Here is a 26,989-nt window from a genome sequence, read left to right as displayed (position 1 = left end):
CATATTCCTCAGTTCGAGGCCCATTATAACTTTCTACAACTTCAAGGCTATTTATATCTAAGTACATTATGTGCCATGGGATATTCATTTGTGTCTTACATAAATATAATGGATTCTTGGTATGAACTCGCATGAAGGCACTTCAAAGTGATGGATACTAGAACACAATTATGAAAAAAACCTCTTCACATATAATCTCATGGTGTCCTTCTGCTTGCCATCTTTTTCATTATGATAGCCTTTCGAAATTCAATTTAGGAAATCCATAGGTAATTATCATAAGAGCGGAGACTGGATTACTGTTGCCTATGATTACTGTAAAGTGGATCAATCCCTGTTACTGATTTGTCATGAATAGGCCTGCATCTTTGCAGGTTTAGAAACCGGATCTACATGTTCAAAATGATAACGCAATCATGTTTTCTCTGCTCTGACATACATTGTGTCACCTGTGTTGCTTCGCTATAATAATATAGGATAGACAGGATGTTATGTGCACATGTTTCCATGTTACATCATAGCCATTGTATGGAATTACTATTAAAAAATGAATGCAATGACATGAAGGCAGAATTGTAACTGTGGGGCGTACTGTTCCTTTAAAGGTGAAGTAAGTTTTTAAATGTTAATGTTTTGTTACACGGTGACTTTGCGACCACATTAGCAGATGTCATTCATTAATACCTTGTAACTTGTGCCACGAGAAAGAGCCATTGAAATGTTTCCATTGGCGCCATTTTGAGTGCTACTGTATATTGCTCTTTCTATTCACGGCTAAGCCTGGCAGAGAGAAGATGAGTTAGTGTTGACTGCACCAGGAGCTAGCTGCTAAAGAATAACCAGCAACTGCTCAGAATTCTGTTTGCTCATACACAAATAGCCTGAAACTGGCTGGGTGGATAAATCCTGCTGCAATCACTGCTGAGCAATAATAGAAGTGTGATGTAGCCCATCCACACAAACACACACGCACACACACACACACACACGCACACACACACATGCACACGCACACATCCACATGCACACGCACACACACACACAAACACGCACGCACACGCACACACACACACGCTCATACACGCCCCCTTTAATGGTAGGGCCATGTACTACCCTTCCCACTAAATTATCGCCATGGGGTGCGAGGGAACAGACAGGAGAACAGAGAATGGATTTCCCCTCTCTATGTTTAAAAGCCTTAAAGTGCTTTTCTCTTCCCTTAAAGAGACAGAGTGGCACACCAAAATACATCTAGAGCAGAGAATAGCTTGGAAGGCTAATGGAAAAGCTTAAAACACGTCAGCAGTATGATATTGCAAAGACAATCGTGCACTATTGGGGTTAAACCTACAGCTCTTTTACCTGGATCATTTGAAATATGCAAGAAAACCAAACATCTCACATCTAAAACTGCAGCCCGATCTCATTCACCCCTTTCAAAGTCAACATGGATCCAAAATGGCCCTATTTATTTATTTAAAACACATTCCTGCTCTTATTGTGCATAATTAAAACACATTCCTGCTCTTATTATTCATCAGTGCATGTTATTTGACATAAGAAAGGTCTTTGTAATCTGTAAACAACATACTTCACTTGCTCCATTTCTAAAAGCATCACCTAGATCAAGGGTGTACAAACTTTCTTGTAAAGCAGGGGTGTCCAGCCCCTCTTCTATAAGCCCACTCAACAATCAAGGGCTTCGGGATTATTAAAAACTATCATGCTACTATCATGCTATCATCAAAACAGTATGGCAAAAATGGCAAAAAACTGTAGGCGAAAAGTACTCAGATGACTTACTGTACTACCTTGGTCAAGATTCTGGAGAGTGCATTCATGGACACTTTACTATCCCATGATGCCACAGTAGAGAAGTTTTGACTAGTAATAAAGTGATGCAACTAACGTCAAATCTGGATTTCATTCGTACTCCACTTATGCATACTATATGACATACTTGTTTAATGCTTGGTGAGTAAGTTCGTTCTTCACCAAATGACACACTTATTCAGACAGTATGTCATTTCGGACGGAATTGCATTAGAAATCACATACTTCCCTACTATATTCAAAAACACAAAATGTGAGGCATGTTGTTTGAATGATTTCGGTAACACTTTAGAATAGGGAACACGTTCACCATTAACTAAGGGGTTTCCCTCAATAAAGTCTTAATTTTTCATTTATTAATAGTTAGTAAGTTAGTTGTTAAGTGTAGATATTGGGTCGGGTTAAGAGATCTAGGACATGGTCATTCAGAATAAGGCATTTATATGTGCTTTATAAGTACTAATATACAGAGAGTAAGCTTTTAATGTGCATGTTAATAAGCAACTAGTTAATATTGATAAGAGACCCTTTAAAATAAAGTGTTACCCCAAATCCTGTGGGGCAGGATTTAGAGAGTTGGACTTATAACATGAAGGTCGCAGGTTCGAGTCTCTGTGCTGGTGGGAGATGTGGGTGGGGGGGAGTGAATGAACAGTGCTCTCTTCCACCCTCAATAGACCAACGCTACTTTTGCGTCATCGAAGGGTACGCCCCTTTTTGGGGGAAAACAAACGGATTTCTGATACAGAACTCGCCACAGGGACCTTTTGTTTTGCATTGTTTCTGATGGGTACAGGCCTGTCAGATACAATTTCAAACATATATTGTTTAGTCCTAGCCTGCGAATATTTACCTGCAAGTAAACCACCGACTCCTCTTGACATGGCCCCATCGTCTAGTTTATCATACTGTGAGTGTGTTAATGACAAAAAATAGGCTACTTGGTGATTCCACGAGATAATGGTAACGTTAGATGTCCATATTTGGCCACTGCGTGGGGTTATTAATCCAGTCTTCGACCATTTCAAAGGGACACCTCTGTAAACACCGTATCCAGTACCTTCTTTAAATACCTCTCACGGTCCTCGGCCGGCAAAGAGAGTGTGTATGTTTCTGCAGTTTTTGCTATCAAGAAATTAGAGCGAGTTCTGTATCAGGAGAATCCGTTTGTTTTCCCCCAAAAAGGGGCGTTAACGTTCGATGACGCAAAAGTATTGGATTTATAGCTGCCCACTGCTCTGGGGGTGTGTTCACTTCTCACTGCTGTGTGTGTGCACTTGGATGGGTTAAATGCATAGCACCAATTCCAAGTATGGGCTACCATACTTGGCAAATATCATGACTTTCACTTTCTAAAAAATAGTAGGCAAAAAAGTAACCAGTTGACCTACTTTTTCTGACCAGATTCTGAAGTGCGGATTTGATGGACACTTTACAATCCCATGAGGCCATGGGAGAGGATTTATGAATGGCAGCTAGGTCATGTGATGGTAACAACATGGCGGATGTAGTCTCAAATTGCCAAATCTCACCAAAAATGAATGACTTCTGGTTGCCTTGTCGCAGCAAATCAGTGTCAGTGTGAATCCTGCTTTACACCAGAGCATTCATCCAGGTGCTTCTTTTACCACTGCTATGCTGACAACAATCTCAAAATGCCAAGGAACCCTGTATGCCACTCTGACATATCAAACGGGATGTCCACCCACAACCCTGAGCTCCTATACCTCCAAGCTAAGACTTCCCTGATGAGTTCCCTCTTCCAACCTCTCGTGGACTCAAATCTCAGCTGAAGGTCAAGTCGCCGTTTCCCGTCATTCTAGATCACCAGCTGTCCTTTGTAGACTATGACACCTGCCTGGGCTTTGTGCCATTCCATTTCAAGGAAAATAATGCCTTTCCTTGACTCCCTCTAAACTCAGCTCCTCATTTAGGCCAAAGTGATTTCATTGCAAGACTATTGCAACTCAATCGTTGCCTACCATCAAATCGTGCATGTTGTAGCGTCACTCAGACCTATACAGGTAATTCAGGTAATCAACTTAAAAATTAAAGTTTCTGAGCTTCTGAGAGTTAGAGTCATCTTTAAAGACTCATCTGTGGGAACTCTGTTGTTTTAATTTGCTTATGCATTGCTTTAGCACCAACTTAATAAACAGTTAAATGTAACTGCATTTGCTTTTTGTTACCGTTCCATATATTTGATTAGAATATATGAGTTTCTGTAGGTCTGGGCCTCAATTTGTGTAAACTTAGCTTGGCATTGACATCATCTTGACCTCAACTTGCTATGAACTTCATGTAAATATTTAGATGTTTAAATATTATGGATGCTAAGATATAATTGCCTTGTTTTATTGACCAATTCACTAATCAAATTATGAAAATCAGGTATCATCCCAAGCGGTAGCTTTGGGCAGTTTTAAGTGCTAGGCTGTGGATGATACAGCGGACTACCTCAACTTTACCAAACCTGTATAGCGATCTAGACACCTGAATAGGTCTTTTGAAAACAGTGCATTTGACTCATACAGTTGGATATATGCTCTTCTTCATCACTGGATGAATAACTGCTGCCACGATCAATATAAAATGCGTGCAAACTCCCTTTTAAATGAAATTCCATTTTGCCGCCTACTTTCTGTGGGTGGTAATAGCACAATGTTAATTGCTTTAGGCAAACAGCACTGAGTTTTGTGAATAAGGTGCCTTCTCTAATAAGCATAATTCACAGGCCTTTATTGAAGGAGGCGTGTTTGCACTAAAGGAAATTACAATAACTTAATTTAAATACGCTGCAGCATTTAGCACCTGGTTAAACCGGATTGTGGGTGGTTTGTGAATAAGACGCAGGATTTTAGGCAGAAATACCACATGTTAACCCTGTGCTACATACTCAAGACAAAGCACTTCCACCCGAGCTGTACAATGAATCAGCAGTGGTGACCATAACCTGTACAAAATCCAACAGCTACATCTTTCTCCTAATTGTGTAGCACAAGTTTGCTCTAAACCCAGGAAGCATGTAGAGCGGATTCAGCTCATAATGGGTATTCCTAGGGCCAATTTATCAAAGGTTCCAGGTTTGCTTTCTCACAGGCCGAGGCTATGTAAATGCATCTGAGGCTCCTATGGGAGATAAGAGGAGGCCGAACAGCATATTGTTTATTGGGAGTTGTGTTCAACATAAATCATCCAGCTGCAAAGACAGAGAAGATAACTCACCTTTCACTTTGTTTTTCGTTGCCGCCTCTGAGAGCATAAAATGGAGAAGAGAGATGGAGGAACAGGGATGGAGGGGAACAAGAAAGAGAGAGAGAGAGAAACAGAGTGATTAAACAAGCCTCAAAGCATGAAATTCTCAGCATATACTCCTCAAGCCTTCCATTAATAAAGTAACAGTTTACCCATAAAAGAAAGCTTTGCCATCAGTGACAGCATCAACCCATGTTAACTTCTTTCTTTAGTCCAACACAAAAGGTGACAGACTGTTCCATGGAATTACAAAAAATGGAGGCTGAGGCTTTCAAGCTTTAAGAATGTAAAGGCACCATAAAGTAGTCCATATTTTCATTTATCTGACGCTTTTATCCAAAGCGACTTACAACTGCTATATATGTCAGAGGTCACACGCCTTGTGTCTTGCTCCGGGACACATTGGTGTCTCACAGTGGATTTGAACCCGGGTCTCTCACACCAAAGGCATGTGTCTTATCAACTGCGCTAACAACACCCCATATGACTTAGGTACTAAATGACAAGAATACACTAAATTACTAAAATAGATTTCACTCAAAATTTCAACTTCATAAGTCAAGTTCATAAGAGTTCATGAGAAAAGCAGTGTTCTCCACTTTACCAAGAGTTCACAGAAACAGAAATCTGAATGATGTCTTCACAAATCGGTCTGATTTGATTCTTTAATTCAACTGATTCAGCCTCCATTGAAACTCACCGAATAAATAATCAGTTAAGAGCTCACTGAAAGGTAAGAATATCAGTGATTAAGGATGTTTTTTCATATAAAGTAATTGTTCGTCTTTGAATATATGACTTTGAACCTTGAACCCAGCTTCATTCATTGTAACTACAGTGAAATAAGCGACTAGAACTTTGCTTAAACTCTCATTATGTTCCACAGAATAAAGAAAGTCCCACATCACAAGAGTGTCTATTTTAAGTGAACTATCCCTTTAATGCCTAGTCAGTTTACAGATGAAATACGAGGACTTCTCTTTGTTCAGAGTTTAAAGTTTGCTCATGTTTGAATGCATAAGCTTAATACTTTCATTATGCCTGACCTTCTGCTTTGCAAGCCGCCTGCCATAAACATTGCCTTGATGAGGAGCGTAACGGACGTATTTTATAGCATGCGCCATCTGTATAGACTTCTTTACAGACCCAGCTGAATAATAATAATATAAAACCTTTCATTGTCGATATGCATATGGAACATCCGTGATGAGGTGAGACTAAGAGCCGAGATGACACCGCTACCATTTTTGTTGCATGATGGGAAATGACAGAAAAACCCTCATGAATGCATTTGCGGTGCTTGAATTCGAATGTGGTACATTCAAAGCGATGAATAATTTACAGGGAACACTTTTTCTGACAACTTTTTCTGACTTTGACAGCACACGGGGTGAAAAGTTTACAATATTTGAATGCTACAAGACAAGTATAAAGCAGAGTATATCACAAATAAGCACTGTAAATAGATTCTGCACAATATGAAGAATGTTTAAGAGTAAAGATGACAATGGGAAGACTCTAAGTGAGGGAAATCAGCTTTACCTTAATAATAAATGTGCACATTTTTAGATTTTTATTTATTTATTATTATTGCTCACATGTTCCTCTTTCATAGCTCAAGAGGTTTAATCGAGTTCCCACTAAGTTTTAGGAAACTTGAAGAAAATCATCTGATATCTGAATTCAAAAAGACGAACATACATCAAGTCTACAGCTCTATGAAATAATTCTGAGTTCAGACAATTTAGTTTGTTAAGAGACATGACATTAAAATCTGAAACTATTGAGTACATTTCTCCAATGAACCTTTAGTAGACACAATTGAGATGTAAGATCACATTTGTAATTTTTGTCCCCTCACAGTGATCTTAACAATATGAGACTGACTTGAGGGCAAATACTTCTCTCATTTTTGGAATAATTGTGAAACCCTTTTTTCCCACTGAATTATGTTCCTATTTACTAATTAATAAAAGTATTAAAACTTATTAAAAATGTGATGTGACATTAGAACGTCTGTGAACGTCTAAAATGATTTGTATGAAAAACTAATTTGGGACACTAAGAGGACATATACAGTACAGAGTGTCAGTGACATAAAAGTGGAAAATCCCTGCTAAATGTGCTAAATTCTAAGAAATATACTGAATTAATTTACTTGTGTTCATGTTGGTTTCATATGGGTTTGAACAATGTTTCCATTTTCAAAAGATCTTTCTAAAAATGTCATATGGTATAACCAACAGCCAAATAAATGCAATTCAAAATTCTTTCATGCATTGAATACATGTCTTATTTATTTTATTTTTTTTTTAATTTACGCATGCACAAATGCACACACAAACACACTTTTTTACAAATAGTATGACTTACACTGTGAAAAATTTCAGTTGTATTTGTAATGTTTCACATTACATTACCCTTTGTGTATCATTAGCAGTGCTCATGAAATCAAAAACTTCTCTAATCAGTTATTACTCATGCATAAACATGACATGGTTCACACAATGTTCTGGAATGTTCCAGAAAGCATATTATTATAGCATATTACACAATGTTACAGAAACTTTTAGAATGTTCCCATCCGTGCAAAAGCAAAATATCTTTAAAAAAGAAGAAAAATTTGTCCAAAAATGAATCTGCACTAAACCAGTGTTTCATAGTTATTACCAATATACATAGTTGGGGAAGTCGTGGCCTACTGGTTATAGAAAGGTTGCGAGTTCGAGTCTTGGGTCGGCAGGAATTGTAGGTGGGGGAGTGAATGTACAGCACTCTCTCCTCCCTCAGTACCACGACTGAGGTGCCCTTGAGCAAGGCACCGAACCCCCAACTGTTCCCCGGGCGCCACAGCATAAATGACTGCCCACTGCTCCGGGTGTGTGTTATGTACACAGTGCACAAATCCCGAGTATGGGTCACCATGCTTGGCTGTATGTCACGTCACTGTCACTATCATGAATTGAGGGTTGCACCTTGCTTTTGTCATACAGTACATCAACAATTTTAATGATACTCCAATGCCATGTCAGGTTTTTATCCAACACCTTATCTTCCCACCAGTTTCACGTGTTCTAACAGTTCTCATGCTTGAAAGCCCATATTACTCAAATGTTGTGAATTGGCACGTCGGTCTAGAGTTTAACGAAGAAGTCATTGTTTTTCACACTCGTTAATCTCTCTCGTTCCTCTGTCTTACCCAACCACTCCCCGACCCCCCTGCCAACGTGGAAGTTATTAATCTCTGACTCTGCGCACAGTGTCAGAATCTAATAGTGTTGACAAAGTCAGACTCCGTGATAAGATTCTCCTTGCTGTAAGCAGAGAATGTTTGCCAAATCCTGAGAGGAATACCAATTGATACGAGGATACACTAGAGAGCAAGCACTCTTAATCGAACTCTATTTGCTCAGCTTTCACTCTGGTTCCCCCTTTTGGGTTGTTTATGGGAATTAGTGTAACTGGCAAATAAAAAGAAGTCGGAAAATGACATTCCAATAAAGAGGACAAATGCTACATCTTACAAAGACCGATTTAGAGGCTGTGTGTGAACATGAATTATTAATTGTCTTGTTTGACACTTCACCTCAACCAAAGAAACATGAATTAGCAATTAAAGTTTATTGATGTTTATTGTTTTTTTTTTTTTTTTTTGTATGAACTGACAATTCCCTTTTCATTCCTTTTCTATAGAATCCTTGAGAAAACGACACTGGGTTTACCGCCATCATGACAGGGAAGTTGAAAAACTGTATGTTATTTTATACGGATGATATCAGAAAGTTTTAAGTCTTATGGCTGTACTTTTAAAATGTTTACAGTTAAATCCTGTTAAACCCTGTTGACAGAAATATTAAACTGCCATTTTTTTGGAGAAATATATCACCCAATCAACAAACTTACACACTTCAAAAACAGAAGTTTGTGTGGAATGAGGGAAAGAAACAGAAGCCATTTACCATATTAGAAAGTCATCAGAAAAACTCTGAAATTTAAAGATAGGAAAATATATATATATATTGTTGCTTTAAGGTGATATCACCAAAAAACTTTTTGAAAAGTATCTATACATTTATCTTTTTAATTTGCACTGTCAGCAATACACATTCAGAAATATATCTATATTTTTTTTTTTACATGGAGTGCTGTTAAAAAAGTCCAACTTTTCAAATCAGCATAATTACACATTCCTGAATTAAGAGAAAATAGTCCAGTTCAGGCTCATTTATAAATATTTGACTCTGCATACATTTCTATAAACATGAAATGCATTGCTTCATGTTCATTTGGTCTACTTTGCAGGTGACATGTCCACAGGTAGATTAAATGATATATTTTTTTCTCCATTGCAGGTACAGGTTTATTTAACAGTACAGCATGACAAAAAAATGGGCATTTGGAAACAAATTTTGGTTGCAAATTTATATTGTGTTGCCTGTAGCATTGTATTTACAGTTTAAAAGTTAAATGTCCAATAAGTGGTGCTAAAAAGTGTGTCTAACTATCTCTGAAACAAAGTTCTACATTAATAGAAATGTGTTTATTATAATGGCTGTTGTATGTATCATGGTAGTTTGAAAATGGAATGTTCCAATAAGTGTTGCTAAAAATGTAATGCTGTATCGCATTTAAAATTAACATAGACTTAACCTTGAATCTGTGTATCATTCCTTAACTAGTTTTTTTTTTATTTTATTATTTAATACTGAAAGTAGAAAATTTTGAAAACGGCTCCTTTTTGTTTTCTTCCAAGAAATGATAAACACAAATGTAGCTTAATTTTGTGAATGTAAAAAAAAAAAAAAAAAAAAAAAAAACAACGGTAATTAAACGTCCCTTTCTGCTGATTGGCCAGCAACATTTTTGAAAACTGCTCCTTTTTGTTTTCTTCCAAGAAATGAAAAACACAAATGTAGCTTAATTTTGTGAATGTAAAAAAAAAAAAAAAAACGGTAATTAAATGTCCCTTTCTGCTGATTGGCCAGCTGAAGATCAAACTGTTGCGTCATCAGTTTTTCTGCAATATCATATAACAGAATTATAGTCCTCCGCTGCTTAAAGCACTCATTGCAGCTACATATCTAATTTTCCTACTTCCAATATTAAATCAAAAAACGAGTGAACAAATGATACATAGATTATAATAAATAAATAAAAATGTGAGAAAAAAAATAAATTTGCTGAAGCAACCATGCCATCTGAGTCTTGGTTTACAAGGCACTGAGCACTTTTGTGGTATGTTGTGACTTACCAGACTCAAACCAAAGCTCCACGCATAGCAAGTTCAATGCTTTACCGGGTAAGCTACAGAGCAAGTTTAGTAAAGCCATGCACATGGGGCTGGTCATGTGATGCCAGTGTCGAAATGTATTTATTTACAAATCATGTGCAACTGTAAAAGTGTTTTGAGGTCATAACATAATATTTTACAAGGAACTACAATACCAACCCGATCTCACGGCAATTCGTAAATTCGCAAAAGGTGGCTTATTCATACAAATTCGTACGTCCACTCTCGTACAAATTCATACAATTGTTGCCAAATCGTACGTATTTTACGAGTTTCACAATTCGTATGAATTTGTACGAATGACCTACACCTAACCCCGCCCCTAAACCTAACCGTCACTGGGGTTTAGACAGATCGTATAAAATCGTAAGAGTGAGGTCGTACAAATTCGTACGAATAAGCCACCTCATAAAATACGTATGAATTGGCAGTGAGATAGTGTTGACAATACAGTTGGGGTTTTAGTGCCTTTAGTGTTCATTTCAATTGAAAGCTAAAGTGAAATGTAGAGTTTTGTAGAAATGTTGGCAGATTCAGGTATTTCCAACGAGCCTGGGATGGATTATTCATCCAGGCAACAGACCAACTAGTCAATTTGGAAATCTCTACATTACTCTACTCACAATGCAAAAAGTCTTAAAAAAAGGCTTCAGCTTTGTATGCAGATTTTTTCCTTTGAATCTTGGGGTGAACTGTGACACGGACCATTTTTCCGTGTGACTCGCTTGTCTATAAAAATGTATTTTGTACAATGGCAATTAACTGGATTCTGCTTGTGGAGGTTCCTGCCTCTGGGGTTCTCTGCGGTGGGCTTTAGTAACCACTATATCACTTTCAGCGGCTCTCCTCCCATGTTCTAGAAGACTGCAATCCTTTCCCACACATTCATCCCTCTCTCTCCAGTGCTTTTTCTGGCAGGGCCTATTTCTGATACCTGCCTGCGGGCGATGTGAAGAGAAGGGGGAGTCGGTCCCCATGGTGATTAGTCTAACCAACCATGAGAAAGGGTTTGTCCTCCAAAGCAGAGAGAACGAGGCCCTCCAGTGAGCTCGCCAGGCGGCCTGAGGAATCATACCTCACATTGCCAAACAGCGAGAGTCCCTCAGGCACTATAGCTGCGACTGACCCCACGTCAAAGAGTAACCCATCATTCCCCGTCCAGAGGAATAAAAAAAGAATCCATCAGACAAGCACAATACAGCTTGTCGCGAGTGTTTTGATTTCTGCCCATGACCCTTTTTGTGAATATTTGTATATTGCGATATCGGCCAAGGGTTTTCGATTCAAAAAATATAGTCAGAAATGAACATTAGTGATTTCTCTAGGTAAAAATGTCAAATGGTGGTGATGTTTAAAACCAAACATGATCCTGATAACCAGAGCTGTTCTGCCTGTTTTCTATTCCTCGATACTTTCTGCAATGTTGCAAGATTTTGAAGCTTTCCCTGGAGAAACGACCTGCTAGTGCAAGTGAAATCAGCAGTCGGCGAGTGCCCACTCAAGGAGACCGCCACAGTCCTGATAAGAGGGAGAGTCTGAGGTAGGGAAGATAGAAAGCACTCCATATGTTCCATTAGGGCATTACAAAAACTTGAATGAGAGTTAAAGCTCCCATGTGTACAGTATGTATCGGTACAGTTTTGTGTAGCGAAAACATGTTGCTTTGACATGAATCAAGTATTTTATTTTTAAAGTTTGCTTCAGACTAACTTAAAAAAAGCAAACATCAGCAATGATAATAAAATAAAGAAAATAATAATAAAATAAAACTTATTTATAAGTTTAATACTTATGACAACTGCTTTCTCAGGCAAAACCATGTCGATTCTACAAGAAATGTTTATAAGTTGAAGATATTTGATAATGCTGCAGACAAATTTGAATAGCAACGATAATACGAATTAATTGAATAAAATAAGGAAAAGGTGAAAAATCTGGCAAATCATTTTAATTATTAATGATATAAAGATCACAAATTTAAATAGGAAATGATAATACAAATTGAATAAAATATAAAACAAGCTAAATTTTCTTAAGAAAATGTGACAGTTTTTTTTTTTCATGCAGAGTGATTTAGACATTAAAAATAATGCATTTTATTTATTAATATTTGTACTTTTTTTCAAACATTAGCAATAATAATGATGAAAAATCATGCAAATCAACATTTTAATTATTTATAAGATACAGATGGTGAATTTAAATAGCAAACAGCAGCAGCAGAAATAATTATTGAACAAAAAATAAAAGTACAATAAAGTGAAATATAAAATTATAACTTTTCTGAAGAAAACGTTACCGACAGGTTTTCCAAAAATAATACTTTTTGTTTATTTTTAAGACAAAAGTTTTTACATCATCAATTTTCACACATTTAAATAGCAAATTATAGCAACAGTAATAATCGTTTATAAACATCATATATAATACATACTGTATATATATAATTCTGAAGGGGGGTGGGTGGTGGGGTTGTGAATGCTCCTTTCATGCAAAATGTATTTTAAAAACACCATGAATTAATTTATCTAATTAATTAATTAATTTAAATTTATTAATATGAATTAATTCATAAATAATGTAGAAAAGCTATTGACAATAAATTAATAACAATAACGGAATCTTAAAATATTGCTGTTTTGGAACTCACTGACTTTTCTTTGTATGAATATAAACAGCTGATTATTCTGGTGGATCAACTGATTAATTAGCATTTGTAACATTTCTAATATATTAGTTAGTCAATTGAATAAACCCTTCACCCTTAATTATGAGCAATAGTAGTAGTGATTCTAGCAAGTGGAGCTAATAATAACATGAGATTTCTTTCTTTATTGGTTCCCGAGGGGAAAAGCACCTGACATTCCAGGTTTGCCCACAACACCTGAAGCAGAGCAGCAGTTTTCCTCCACTGCATGAAGTGACAGTCTGCTCAATGTCACCTCATGCTGTCCTCCTCACCTGTGGCCAACGGCATGTGAATAATTCAACATCTCTGTAATATTAATGAAGAATGAGCTGTAAGTAATGGCCGATGCCTAAGGCCATTTACAGTGACAATGCTGAACACAATTCCAGAAGCGAGGAAAAGCCCATACAAACAACTCACCGTTTCCCTCAGGAACATTTAATACCGTGTACGTTTACCATTTCATTCCCCGCATTATCATGGCTAGAGTTACACTTAAAGGGCAGGCAGGAAAGAATGAATTGGTAAAAGGTTAAAGCTAAATTACGTTAGCTGGGCAAAATGTCTGAGGTGCATTTAAAGGACAATCACATGCCGGTATATAACCCTGCAAATGTCTTTGTGTTTACCCTATGAAAAAGAGCTGCATCCCAAATGACGCTTTACACTAAGCACTCATACACCATGTACACTCAACCATGAAGTGTATGAAATAAATAAGGTTATTTTGTCATTCATAATCAGAGTCTGATAGCCCCTCGCTCTTTGCTACGTAATTAAATTTGAGACATTTAAGTGTATTAAGTGCCTAATATTCCACACGCCTTTTTTTTAGGTTTATTTAAGTGTATCATCCGGGTATGTAAAGTGCACTTTTTCTTTTGGGAATTTTCAGTGTGAATGCACTACTCACACTATTTATGCTACAGAACTTCATAGAATAGTGCATAAGTACGCAATATGAGATGCACCTAGGGTAGCTAATATTTTAAAGATATGGTGGGAAAAAAGAACAGTGGCGATGAAACAAATACGAGAACAAATATGCTCTGCATACACCACAAGTATGGATGATAAACTACAAGAAAATCTTGGTAAATGTCAAACCAAATAACTTTTGTGGCTGCAGCATTAAAAATGGCATTTACCCACAAAGCTATGCTAGTTGCCAAAAAGCTAAAATTATGGCACCAAGGACCATTTCAATCAAAATAAGCCTCACTTTGGTCTGTTCTGTAGCGCTGGTCATTTTCTGGCAGTAGATTGTAATAGATAATCTCAAACACAGATTTCTGATTTCTGGTATAACGTTTGTTTTACATAGCTGCTTATTCTGGTCAAAAACTGCCCAGAAATTCTGACTGACATTCTGAGTGACCAACCACAGTTCACTTTCTTTTTATGTTCTGTTTGGGCCAAGTTAATCTGAAATAAATAAAACTAAGGTAAGTTACCAATGTGTCCAGTAATTCTTCCTCAAAAATGTCTGTTCTTAACAAATCTCCCAAAGCCATTTAATCCAAACCAGGCTCATTGGAAATGTGTGCCTCTAAATACATTTTTGCAACACCGTTATTACGTACCTTACTGGTCGTTTTATGGCAGTTTCGAGGGGGTGTTCAGGACGTGACACTGGACTTTTTTGTTATGTTGATATAGGCAGGTATTGCTGTTTTTGTATTATGTTGCTTCAGGTAAGTATTGTAGCTATTCAGAATTCAAATATCCAAGGAGTGTCGCTAAAAGTTAATGCTCTATCAGTGTTGAAAATATCCATACACCAAACCAAACTTAAATGCGAAACTGATATAAAAATGCATTTATTGGTGCAGCCGTGCTATTTGAACTTCCTTATGCAGATTTGAGCTGTTTTATTGAACTGTAATTTCACTGAGTCCGTACCAGAGCTCTTCAGAAATGCAATGCCGTATCACGTGAAAACTCATGCATATGAAGCTGGATATGTGACACTAACATTCCAACAAACCAGTTTTCAAATCTCACAGCATGTTAAAATTGTATTGAATTCATAATATAATATTCCTCAGGTAATTATTCAAAATTTTGGATTTAATAATCGAAACTGTAGACCTGCAAATCGTATTTTGTGTGAAAAGGAATACAAGTTTGTGGGAGTTTGACTGCTTCTAGTGTTCATTTCAACTGGAAATTGAAGCAATTTGCATGTATAAGTACATTTTTTGAGTTTTGCAGAAATGAAAGGAGAGGCACGTATTTCCAATGAGCTTATGTTGATTTAATCAGATTGATACGGATGATTTTAGCCTTTTTTTTGTGTGCTACTACCTAGAGTGCTGCACTGATGACATATTCTTTCAAAAAAGGAACTACACTACAGTCTCATGACTTCAGTGTTATCACCGTTAAGCTTCTGACAACTCTTTCAGTATTTTATTTTAAATCTACAGGTTTGAGTTAAGATTCTGCAATAGCGTGAATAACACTGTAAAAGTGGCCTGTAGTGTAGATGAGTTTACCTCTTTGGTTTAATGATGTTCAATGTACTCAATAGTTCTGTTAAAAGGGTATTATAAAGGTATTTTATAATTTAAAATAAAACATGAAATGATTTTTGTTATTTCAATCATTTAGCCAAAACCACTCTGATTGTGGGACACTAGAACTTTGACTTTAGAAATCATTCCGGCAGCATTCTATAAGAACCTCAAACAAAACAATTTCAAATATTTCATTAAAATATTTAGTTGTTCAAATCACATTTAATATAACTCCCAGTGAACAGAAAATATGAAAAATTACTGAATTTAATGGTAAAAGACTGTAAATATAATACAGTACAAACCTGTTAAATAGTTAACGGAAAGTTTGAATTTTTTGCATACTATATATGGTGAAAAACTGTATTGAACATTACATGTAATTTTACGGTAGTATACCATTTTTGGAATTGAAAAATATTGTACAATTTAGAGCAAATAACTGTACATTGATATTTCAGATTTGATGTTCTTTTGATGAAATAACTATGTTTCTTTTTAGTTTTTTTGTTATCAGTTGTGTACATTAGGGTTGTATGTTTCATGTTGTTCAATTAATGTTTATTGCATTATTTCAGTTTCATGTGTGAAGGTGTTTAATGTTTGTGTAAATGAGGCTGTGCACCTTTTATATATGTTAATATTTCAGATCTGCTTTTGATAGGCTTTGGTTCATCATGTGATTTTCTCATCACCACCTGCTTTTGGTGCAGTGTATTACAAAGATACAAAACATATTTCAGTACTTCAATGGGTTGGTATTGTATATTAACTTTATCAGTTAATGAAATTAATGATATTTAACTATAATTTAAGTTAAAACCATAAAGCCTAAAATGCTGCTACCGTATTTTTTTCAGTAACAGTCTGGCAAACATATGAAAAATAAATAAAATTGCATTGTGGAATTGTCGAAATAGCTATTTTAGATAGAAGCTTTAGCAAGTGCTTTCCAGTTTTGTGTGCATTATGCATCAGAACTAGTCTAGTAAAAGTTGCCCAAATAACGCAAAGCTCTTTCACTATGCAACTTTTCTTATCTTATCGAGTACAGCATCAACAAATGCATACAACAAACCTGTTTTGGACATCTCTGTCACCAACAATGATTTCTGTGGATATACTGCATTTAAATCTCACTCAGATGGCATTAAATGTCACAACATCTTGTTTACAAGTTCTAAATATTATAAAAACATATTCTTCCACGTCATTTTGATTTATTTGTTCTTGTTCCAACAGCTTAAAATGTCATTTAACGCTGACACTCTATCACAGAGACACAATTGTGTCTCGTCACAAATATAAACACATTGCCCCAAACACAGCATCAGTGTCAAATATAATTTCATTTTAAGCAGAAAAAGACCTAAGTTGATTCAAATGTCTATGTCTTTCATGCTGCAATAATACACAGCCATACAGCTGGTAAACACGGTCTTTAGGGTCTAGCTTTAAATATGAGCACCATTTATTTGGCACATGGATGGAGCTTTAAAAAATGCTTTGACATTAAGCTCTCTTTGCATGCTTCCCCATGGAACACAGCATGCAGACAAGAAAGAACGGCCTGCAAACTGCAGGTAAAGGAGTATTCAACCTTCTGCAGTCCTTATCTGACACCTCCCCAGAGGAAAGAGGACCTGTCAACACTGCACCTCACGCTCACCCCTGACTTATGTCTACAACATGGATGACATTGGCGGCTGTGTGTCCGTACACAAATAAACCATGTTTAGAAGTGCTGATCGGCCAAAGTGAAAAAGCTGTGCTGCTTCCGCTGAGCTGTTGCGTGCACGTGTGAGTCAAGAACATGACGCAGTTTTGTGGAAGCAGTTTTGACTCAGAAATTGCTAATACATTTTCAGATATAATTAAACAAAACTATATAGCAGATATGGGAGAAGTATGACATGTTTGAAAAAAGCTTGGCAGCATGGTTCAGGTTTGCTAAGTTGCATCTGAACAATCCACAAGACTTCTAGAATGATGTCCTTTGAACAGATAAGACAGAAGGGGAGATGTTTGGCCATAATACACAGCAGCATGTTGAAAATCTAAAGAGCATATCAGCACCTAAAACCAAATGTCTCCATGCTAGTTGAGATTTTTTTTTTTTGCAACCACAGGACCTGGGCACCTCACAGTCATTGAATCCACCACGAACTCTTCGGTTTACCAAAGTATTCTAGAGACTAATGTGAGTCCATCCACCTGACAGCTAAAGTTGGGCCAGTACTGGATCATGCAACAAGCAGTTCAATCATAGGGTGTCCTAACTTTGTCACACATGGTTTCCCATTTTGGCTTTATTTTTGAGGTTTTATTTTCCAAATGTTATGACCTGCCAAGGACCAGATGATTTTTTTATTATGTCCTGATACAGAAAACCAATAATTCCATAGGATTTCCCAACTTTTTCACATGACTGTATATTATATATATATATATATATATATATATATATATATATATATATATATATATATATATATATATATATATATATATATATATATATATATATAATATTTCCATTTACTTCCAATTCTACTACTACTACCTCTACCACTATCAATTATTATTAGCGTAGATTTAGTGATGTATTATTCTCTTAGTTTATAAATTGAATCCAAATTAATCTAAACTATATATCTAACAGCTTTGCAGTAAATGGACACTGTTTTGTGGAGTTGGGTCATTCCTCATCTTCCCCATATCCATTCCCAGGCACATTTTGCCTGAGAATTACTAAACTAATTAATCTTTTCTGTTCCACAAAAAAAAATAGAGCATACAAGGTTGGAACGATTTGTAAATAATGACAGATTTTTCATTTCTGGGTGAACTATTCCTTTACCCTCTTTCGCCACACCCCCTAACCCAGTCATAATAAACCTCGTCCTCTTCTCAAATGCCTAGTTCTTCGTTAATTTGTTTTTCAGCACACTGAAAAATCCAGCAGAGCATTGAATGACCCACATGCAGCAGGTACATGGCGTCTTTTGGCCCGTAGAATGGTGAGTTCAATCCATCTCTTTTCATGTTTCGAGCCGTCTCGTGTCATTGTGACCTTCTCAAAGTCAGTGCCCTAAATCGGTTTTCATCCGTGTAAGCTGTGACCTTTCCAGCTTGGAGGCTTTTAGTCTTACCTGCTGCACCAGCACCACACAGCTCCACCACCTGCTCCAACAACACAGCCTGACGGCGAGCTAATGCTTCAGAGATCAACCAATCTCATTCACATCCCCGACGCCAGCCCATGGCATTTGTGTATTCAACCTTCTGAAATTCAACTTCAATAAACGGGAAAGATGTTATGACACCTCATGACATGATAGGATGATATGATGGCTCGTACAGCTATATCACTCTGGTCTGCTGCTCGCATTTTAGAAGCTATTGGTTTTGCTCTTTTTGTATAGGGGACCGTCGAAAATGTAAAAAACTAAATTAAAATGAAAAAAAAAAAATGTAAGGAGAAGCTTGGATAAAGTGATGAATAGACAAAAAGATAAAATGACTGAACAACAGAGAATGATCAATTAAAAAAATGATAAATGGGTGAAAATAACGATCTAAGTCAGACATATAGACAAACTGATATGAAGACAGAACGACAGAATGACAGATAAAATAACAAACAAACCAACAGAATGATAGAACGATAGATAGAACGATAGATAGAATGATCGAACAATAGATAGATAGATAGATAGAATGTCAGAATGATAGATAGATAGATAGATAGATAGATAGATAGATAGATAGATAGATAGATAGATAGATAGATAGATAGATAGATAGATAGATAGATAGATAGATAGATAGATAGATAGAAAGTCAGACCATCGGAATGATAAATAGATATATAGATAGATAGATAGATAGATAGATAGATAGATAGATAGATAGATAGATAGATAGATAGATAGATAGATAGATAGATAGATAGATAGATATATAGATAGAACGTCAGAATGATAGATAGATAGATAGATAGATAGATAGATAGATAGATAGATAGATAGATAGATAGATAGATGATAGATAGATAGATAGATAGATAGATAGATAGATAGATAGATAGATAGATAGATAGATAGATAGATAGAACATCAGAACGATAGATAGATAGATAGATAGATAGATAGATAGATAGATAGATAGATAGATAGATAGAACATCAGAACGATAGATAGATAGATAGATAGATAGATAGATAGATAGATAGATAGATAGATAGATAGATAGATAGATAGATAGATAGATAGATAGATAGATAGAACATCAGAACGATAGATAGATAGATAGATAGATAGATAGATAGATAGATAGATAGATAGATAGATAGATAGATAGATAGATAGATAGATAGATAGTGAGATAGATAGATAGATAGAACATCAGAACGATAGATAGATAGATAGATAGATAGATAGATAGATAGATAGATAGATAGATAGATAGATGGATAGATGGATAGATGGATAGATAGAACATCAGAACGATAGATAGATAGATAGATAGATAGATAGATAGATAGATAGATAGATAGATAGATAGATAGATAGATAGATAGATAGATAGATAGATAGATAGATAGAACATCAGAACGATAGATAGATAGATAGATAGATAGATAGATAGATAGATAGATAGATAGATAGATAGAAAAATAGATAGATAGATAGATAGATAGATAGATAGATAGATAGATAGATAGATAGATAGATAGATAGATAGATAGATAGATAGAACGTCAGACTGTCGGAACGATAGATGGATGAATGCATAAGTGAAATATTCATGTATAGTGTATCATACACAAATGTTTGAAGCACACAAACTTAATTTGATTAAAGCAGCGCAGCAGGGAAACCAATCAGTCTGGCAGAGCAGTGTTGTCATTAAGGACGGAAGTGGATGTGTTTCTACACAAGTCCAGAAATACTGCAATTAGCAAAGCATAGAGAACAATTACAGCATAATGGATTCGATTATTGTTAATGGCTGAATCATCTCTGCATGCCATCTAATAAATATAGTAATGCGATATTACAGACACTGAAACAATGTGGACTTCTATCTGGACCGGAGTACTATTACGGATGCCACCTACGTATTTGTCATAAATATTACATAAATATTACGTTATAAACGTTTCCTGTCTTCGTCTAAAATATTTAGCTTACAAAAATTACCTAACTTAACCTAAATCTCTATCTATCATTTTCAAAACAATAAATGTATGTAAGCCTTTAGAAGTTTAGCATTAGAAATCACATTTTCAAAATAATTAATAAATGACAATCTTATTTATTTATTTATTTATTTATTTAAATACAAACATTTACCGCATTATTTTTTTTTTTTTTTTTTTTTTTTTTACCTAGGATAGTTGTACCACTTTGACTTTTTACTTTTGTACATTTTTACATTTACTTAATTAAAATTAATTTACTTCACTACTGTTTTTAAATTTCAGTTTTTGTTTTAGACAATCTTAGCACAGTTAAATCGTCTTGACATTATACTTTATGCAATGCATTTTTATTCATTCATTCATTCACTCATTCATTTCTTTCTTTTTTTTTTTTTGTTGTAAAAGTTTACATTTACTTCACTACTTTTTAAAATACGTTTTGTCTATAACAATTCCAGGTTTTTACATTTTAGCTTTGGACATTATTAGTACAGTTGCATAATCTTGACATGTTACTTTATGCAATTAAACAAACTGATTTATTGATTTATTTTTAATAGATCCATAAACCAAAAACAACAGTTATATATTTCACCGAAGGGTCAGTATTAAAAGCACCCAAAATAAGTGTAAAAGAGTGTAAAGTTTCTACCACATCTCTATAATTCATCATGATTTTGTACCTCCAGCTGTTTATTTTCTTTTTTGACCAACAAAGATGTTGTTTCAGACTGAACACGACTTCACATGCCGCCAGCATATCGTATTCCAGACGTGATCGCAGCGCTCCATCGCTCATGTTTGGATCAACCCAGCGTCGACCATAAATCTCTCATTTAATTTTCCTCTGAGAGACAAAATCTTGAAAAGTGGTCAAAACACACATAGGTCAGTTTTTATGAAACCGATTAAACCGAGTACTAGAGCAAACAGCGGATTCATTGTAGAAACACTATTGACAGTGCAATTTAAGCCAGGACTAAGATTAATCTGTGTCTGGGAAACCGGCGCTCAGAAGTTCGTGCACTGATGTGGACGTGTAGAGCGGACCGCCTCTTTCCCGGTGGGGTTTCTAGACAAACAATTTCTTATGTCATGCTTCTGTGAACACACATCTAATATGTACTCCTGGCATACACTGCTGGCTGCAAACACATTGAAAGGCAACCAGTGTTGATTCCTCTGAGACGAGGGAATTGGGGGGGGGGGGGCGGGCAAAGTGAGCTGGGCCAAGTCCAAATTCAGGTGTAAGCACTTTTTTCAGGTAGTTTTCTGATTTTTTTTGTGGAGGTGATTTATTTTGAGTGTGAAAAGAACAGAGGCTATGTATAGGAGCGGTTTGAAGCCCGCTCTTACATAAATGCCCTGTAGGGATAAAAGTCCTACACTAAACTGCAGTTTCTTGTGCTGCTGTGGACTGAAAGCTGATCTGTGATATTTCCTAAGACGGTGTTTTATGGGGTCTGTCAGGAAAAGTCTAAGTTACATCTGCACTGATCATTAATCATGAGTTAGTAAATCGACACATTTTTTTTTTAGTAGTGTTCAGTGTGAACACTAAACCTAAATCTACACTGTAAGGCCGGGTTCACACCGCAAGTTTCAGCAGAGCAGAAGCAGCGCGTATTTTTTTCGGTGCCTATGTTAACAGATGAGAGTGTTCACACTGCACGCAGAGGCTGCGCAGCAGAGCGTTGCAGGAGCAGAGCAGAAGCAGCAGTGCCGCGTTCGTTTCGGCGCTGGGTGTATTTTTGCTGCGCTGCTGACGCTCAGTTAAAGTGAAAGTACACCTTTGATGGACAAAATAAATATGATTTCACACAAAAAGTGTTTGAACAAGAACTAGAGTATGTTAGGAAAGAAAATTAATATAAAAAACATGTAGAGATGATAAAGTGACACTGATCATGGCTAAAATACACATGTACTGAAACGAAAAGTAATTTTGCCCAAAATTTGCATTAATGATATGGTATGTGTTTTTTGCAAATTACATAAGAAATGTATGATATTTAAATTCACGTATTTTTCTTTTTTTTTATTATATTATTATTATTATTATTTTTTACAAAATCGGTCAAAGTACTTACAGTTTTAAACAAAAATAAACTTTTTTGCCGAAATACAAAAACGACTTTTATACTGCTAGTTTAACCTTAGAGATTTGCATCTGCATCTCCATAATATAATGCTGACAATCATAAACAACAGCACGTGGTGTCACAGGCGGTGGTCTTCAGAGTGCACCTGGAAAGACAATAATGGACGACCCTCGTCTAATCGTGGAAGTTGAGAAATATCAAGTTCTTTATGATCCACACAATGTATTTTACAAAGACTTGCAGGAGAAGGAAAAGCATGGGATGAAGTTTCAACGGCTCTTATTGCAGATGGTAAGTAATTTTATAATGTTTTTGACGCTTTCGCTGGCACACGAAACAACTCAATATTTGATTCAAAATTGATTCAATTGGAACCATTTATTTACAATTTCTAAATTATACATAAGCACACAAATAACAAATGCAGGTGATACGTGGTAAATGCTGATTTCAAGATGAGCAGGAACTCAGGCAAGGAGCAGGAACTCAGGCTGTCTTTTGGTAAATTTGGTAAATTTGTTTGCAAACAAACCCAGTGACGAGATGGTAATATGCACCATGTTCTCTCCTACGTCGGTTAATGGGATGATCCCAAAGTCTGAGTCTTTTTCATAGTCTCTAATAACAAATATAGCGCGATGGCCTTTCTTCTATCAACAACACGTACTGCACGGAAAACAAATACAGCAAAACAAAAGTTACAATGAAATTATGAATTTAAAAAGCTTCTTGCCAAGTCTGTTTATTTAAATGTATTTTAAATGGAAATACAGCAATGCGAACTAGAGTACTCTGTCCAAAACCCACTGTTCAGTTGCGTGCTGCCTCCTCGCCGGTGTGAAAGCAAAATAGACGCGCACTGCTTCTGCTCTGCCTACCTGCAGCTAACGCGCTGCTTTCGCTCTGCTGCAGCTTGCAGTGTGAACCCGGCCTAATTGTTGAAAGACACCAAAAGTAACCAAACAGTTGTTGAAGATCCCTTTTTACTTCCACAATATGAAACAAACAAAAAACTATGGAAGTTAATGGGGATCAAAAACTGCTTTAGTTACCTGTATTTTACTATAGTACATACCGTATTTTTTGGACTATAAGTCGCACCTGAGTATAAGTCACATCAGTCCAAAAATACGTCATGATGATGAAAAAAGCATATATAAGTCGCACTGGACTATAAGTCGCATTCATTTAGAACCAAGAGAAAACGTTACCGTCTACAGCCGTGAGAGGGCGCTCTATGTCTTCAGTGTAGACTATAGGAGCACTGAGCATCATAGAGCGCCCTCTCACGCCTGTAGACGGTAATGTTTTCTCTTGGTTAATTTCTCTTGGTTCATGTCAAATAAATTTTGATAAATAAGTCACACCTGACTATAAGTCGCAGGACCAGCCAAACTGTGAAAAAATGTGCGACTTATAGTCCGGAAAATATGGTACTATACCTCTATGTACAGCACCAACCTAGATTTCTTAATTTAGAGGCCAAATATCTAAATTGACCTAAATCTCATATCTCTGACCGAGGAGATCTGTGTTACCTGGAGAAAGCTGTCTGTTAGTGTTCTCAGTGATCTCAAAGGCAGCTGCTTGAAGTATCCAACCTGATTTCTGGCATCTTTGCAGCATTCAGTGCTGGATATATGGAATTACATTTGCTTCAATAAAAATGTACAAAACTTTATAAAACTGAACGTAACTTTTTCAGAAACTATCAAAAATATGCCATTACAAAAAAAAAAAAAAAAAAAAAAAACACAATGAAAATGAAAAAAATTAACACAGTTGCACAGTACTTCCCGGTCAGAGAGCACCTGTCCATCAAAAGCTCACTATCCAATCAGAGTAGATCACTGTTAACCCCGCCCCTACGAGAAGTTTGTGTCAAAACTCCAAACTAAAAACTGCAAAGCTAAAGCGAAGTCTGTGGCAATGCATTCAGAATCCACGATCAGCGAAAATGAATCTTTGAAAAACTTTAACAAAAATGAAGCATATTTGAAGATCCTGTTATATTTGTGCGCCTGAGTAAATTTTTTTCATTTTCATTGTGTTTTTTTTTCTTTTGTAATGGCATATGTTTGATAGTTTCTGAAAAAGTTACGTTCAGTTATATGAAGTTGCGTTCATTATTATTGAACTAAATGAAATTCCATAGATGCAGGTTGCATAAGCTATTATATGAGATATTTCCTCTGGATTTGCTTTGGTGAAAATCATACTTTTAAAAAGAGCATTTATAACAGAAATAATATACTTTCAATGAATGTATTTCAGTGCAAATTGAATTAAATGTATTAAAGTTTACATTTTTATAAAAATTCAAATTGCTAAACTTGCTTCATTTGGCCCACTCTTATGTCATGATTAATTTTTTTAATTATTTTTTTTTAATTAAATTATTTAAATTATAATTAAGTGTTTAGACATCAAAATAAGTGTATCTCTTTAAAGTATGGGAAAATCATAATGATTAACAAAGTACATTCAAGTAAAAGTTTAAATATAACATTATCACAAAGTGCGCTATTATTTCATTAACATTATAATCTGCCAGTGAATTTTTAAATATACTTTTAGGATTGAACTACACTACAAATGCACATTCAATACATTCAATCATTAATTTAATTTAATTTAATTTAATTTAATTTAATTTAATTTAATTTAATTTAATTTAATTTAATTTAATTTAATTTTACACAATGGTGATTTTGGTCTTAAATTCTTTAATAAATATAATTTAATCTCATGTTGTTTTTTAAATCAGTATGACTTACATTCGAGTGATGGGAAGATTGACGTATTTTACTGACTGAAGTTTCAAACCATTCATCAAAATAAACGAAGCTTTATTCAAATAATTCCATTCATTTAAATGGCGTTAAATGTTATATTTTCAACAGCCAAATCCCCAAATACGTCCACCAACACAATCTAGATCACATTGCAAATGATCAAATCATTATAATGCTGCCAACGATAGTTTATGGGGAACATAAATGATCAATTTCCTTCCCGACTCTTTCATTCATTTGTCACGTTTCAGATGCAGTAAATGATTCATTCATAAATGACCCATCACTATTACTATACATCCTTCAATAGAATACAAAATGAGAGTTTTAGCTCAATGTTCAGGCTGCTCTTTTCCAAACATAAAATTACAGCTTACAGTGTCTGTCAAAGTATTACTAAAAGAACTGACTGAAAATCTTCCTTAATGTGTTTCAAATCTCATGCACACTTCTGCATATTCAAAATAAGTCACATGACATGAACTAACAGCACCACGGACACTGAATCTTAAGCAAGAAAGTCGTACAGGTTTGGAACAACATGAAAGTGAGTAAATGCTGACAGAATTGCAATAATTGTGCAAACTAGCCATTTAACATGGAACAGATGTGGTTCATCACTTGACACTTTATTATGTTGTGCCTGGTTATTTATTTACTTATTTATTTCATATAGGTTTTTTTTTTTTTTTCAGGGGTCAGCAATGACTAGCTCCATTCCTCCAATTAGCATGCCAGATGACAGCAAGGTGAAAAGGTGATATCAGCTTTTCTAAAGTCGTTCTTATGCAATGCTCTCCCTTGCTCACAGGTCTCCAGAGAGCACACGAGTCTTAGCTCGCTGATCTGGAAGCGCAAACATTTAACAACGGCAAAGACAAAAAAGGAAACTCATCAAGACAATGCTGAAATTGAAAGAGCAAGAGTTCAAGAAACTCATCGAGTTTAACTCAAACAAGGTCAATGTAGTGCTTCACTCCAAAAATGACTTTTATTCTCATTGGGCTCGCGGGCTGCATGAACTGAGCGGACGGCGGCCTCAGGTGAGTCTCAAGCTCGCCTGTTTAATTGTCAAACCCCACTGAGTACAAGACGTCTGTCTGCATGTTCAAATAGCTCAACTTTAGGGCACTTCTTCTGACCTAGTTAAATAAGACTTAAGTATATATTTTTATGTATTTATAGTCTATTTAATGTGTACTGCTGAATGCGCGGACAAGCATTTATAGGAAACTAAAATATGCCTAAATACAATTTCTATATACAGTATGTCAAGTATTTAATAAGTTGAAGTCGCAAA

At 35.7% G+C, this 26,989-nt stretch overlaps 1 protein-coding gene across 5 annotated transcripts in view; it reads right to left on the bottom strand.

The window, feature by feature from the left end:
* Positions 1-26,989, bottom strand: part of LOC127972804 (cell adhesion molecule 2-like) — a 216,970-nt gene that overhangs the window by 64,145 nt on the left and 125,836 nt on the right. For all 5 annotated transcript variants that reach the window (XM_052576595.1, XM_052576599.1, XM_052576598.1 and 2 more), the window contains exon 2: positions 5,059-5,085. In XM_052576595.1, coding sequence (XP_052432555.1) covers positions 5,059-5,085 — 27 coding nt within the window. The remainder of the gene's footprint in view (positions 1-5,058; positions 5,086-26,989) is intronic.

Source organism: Carassius gibelio, chromosome B15, assembly GCF_023724105.1.
Source record: "Carassius gibelio isolate Cgi1373 ecotype wild population from Czech Republic chromosome B15, carGib1.2-hapl.c, whole genome shotgun sequence".
Taxonomy (NCBI): domain Eukaryota; kingdom Metazoa; phylum Chordata; class Actinopteri; order Cypriniformes; family Cyprinidae; genus Carassius; species Carassius gibelio.
Note: the sequence above shows the minus strand (reverse complement) of the source record. Positions and strands in the feature narration are given on the sequence as shown.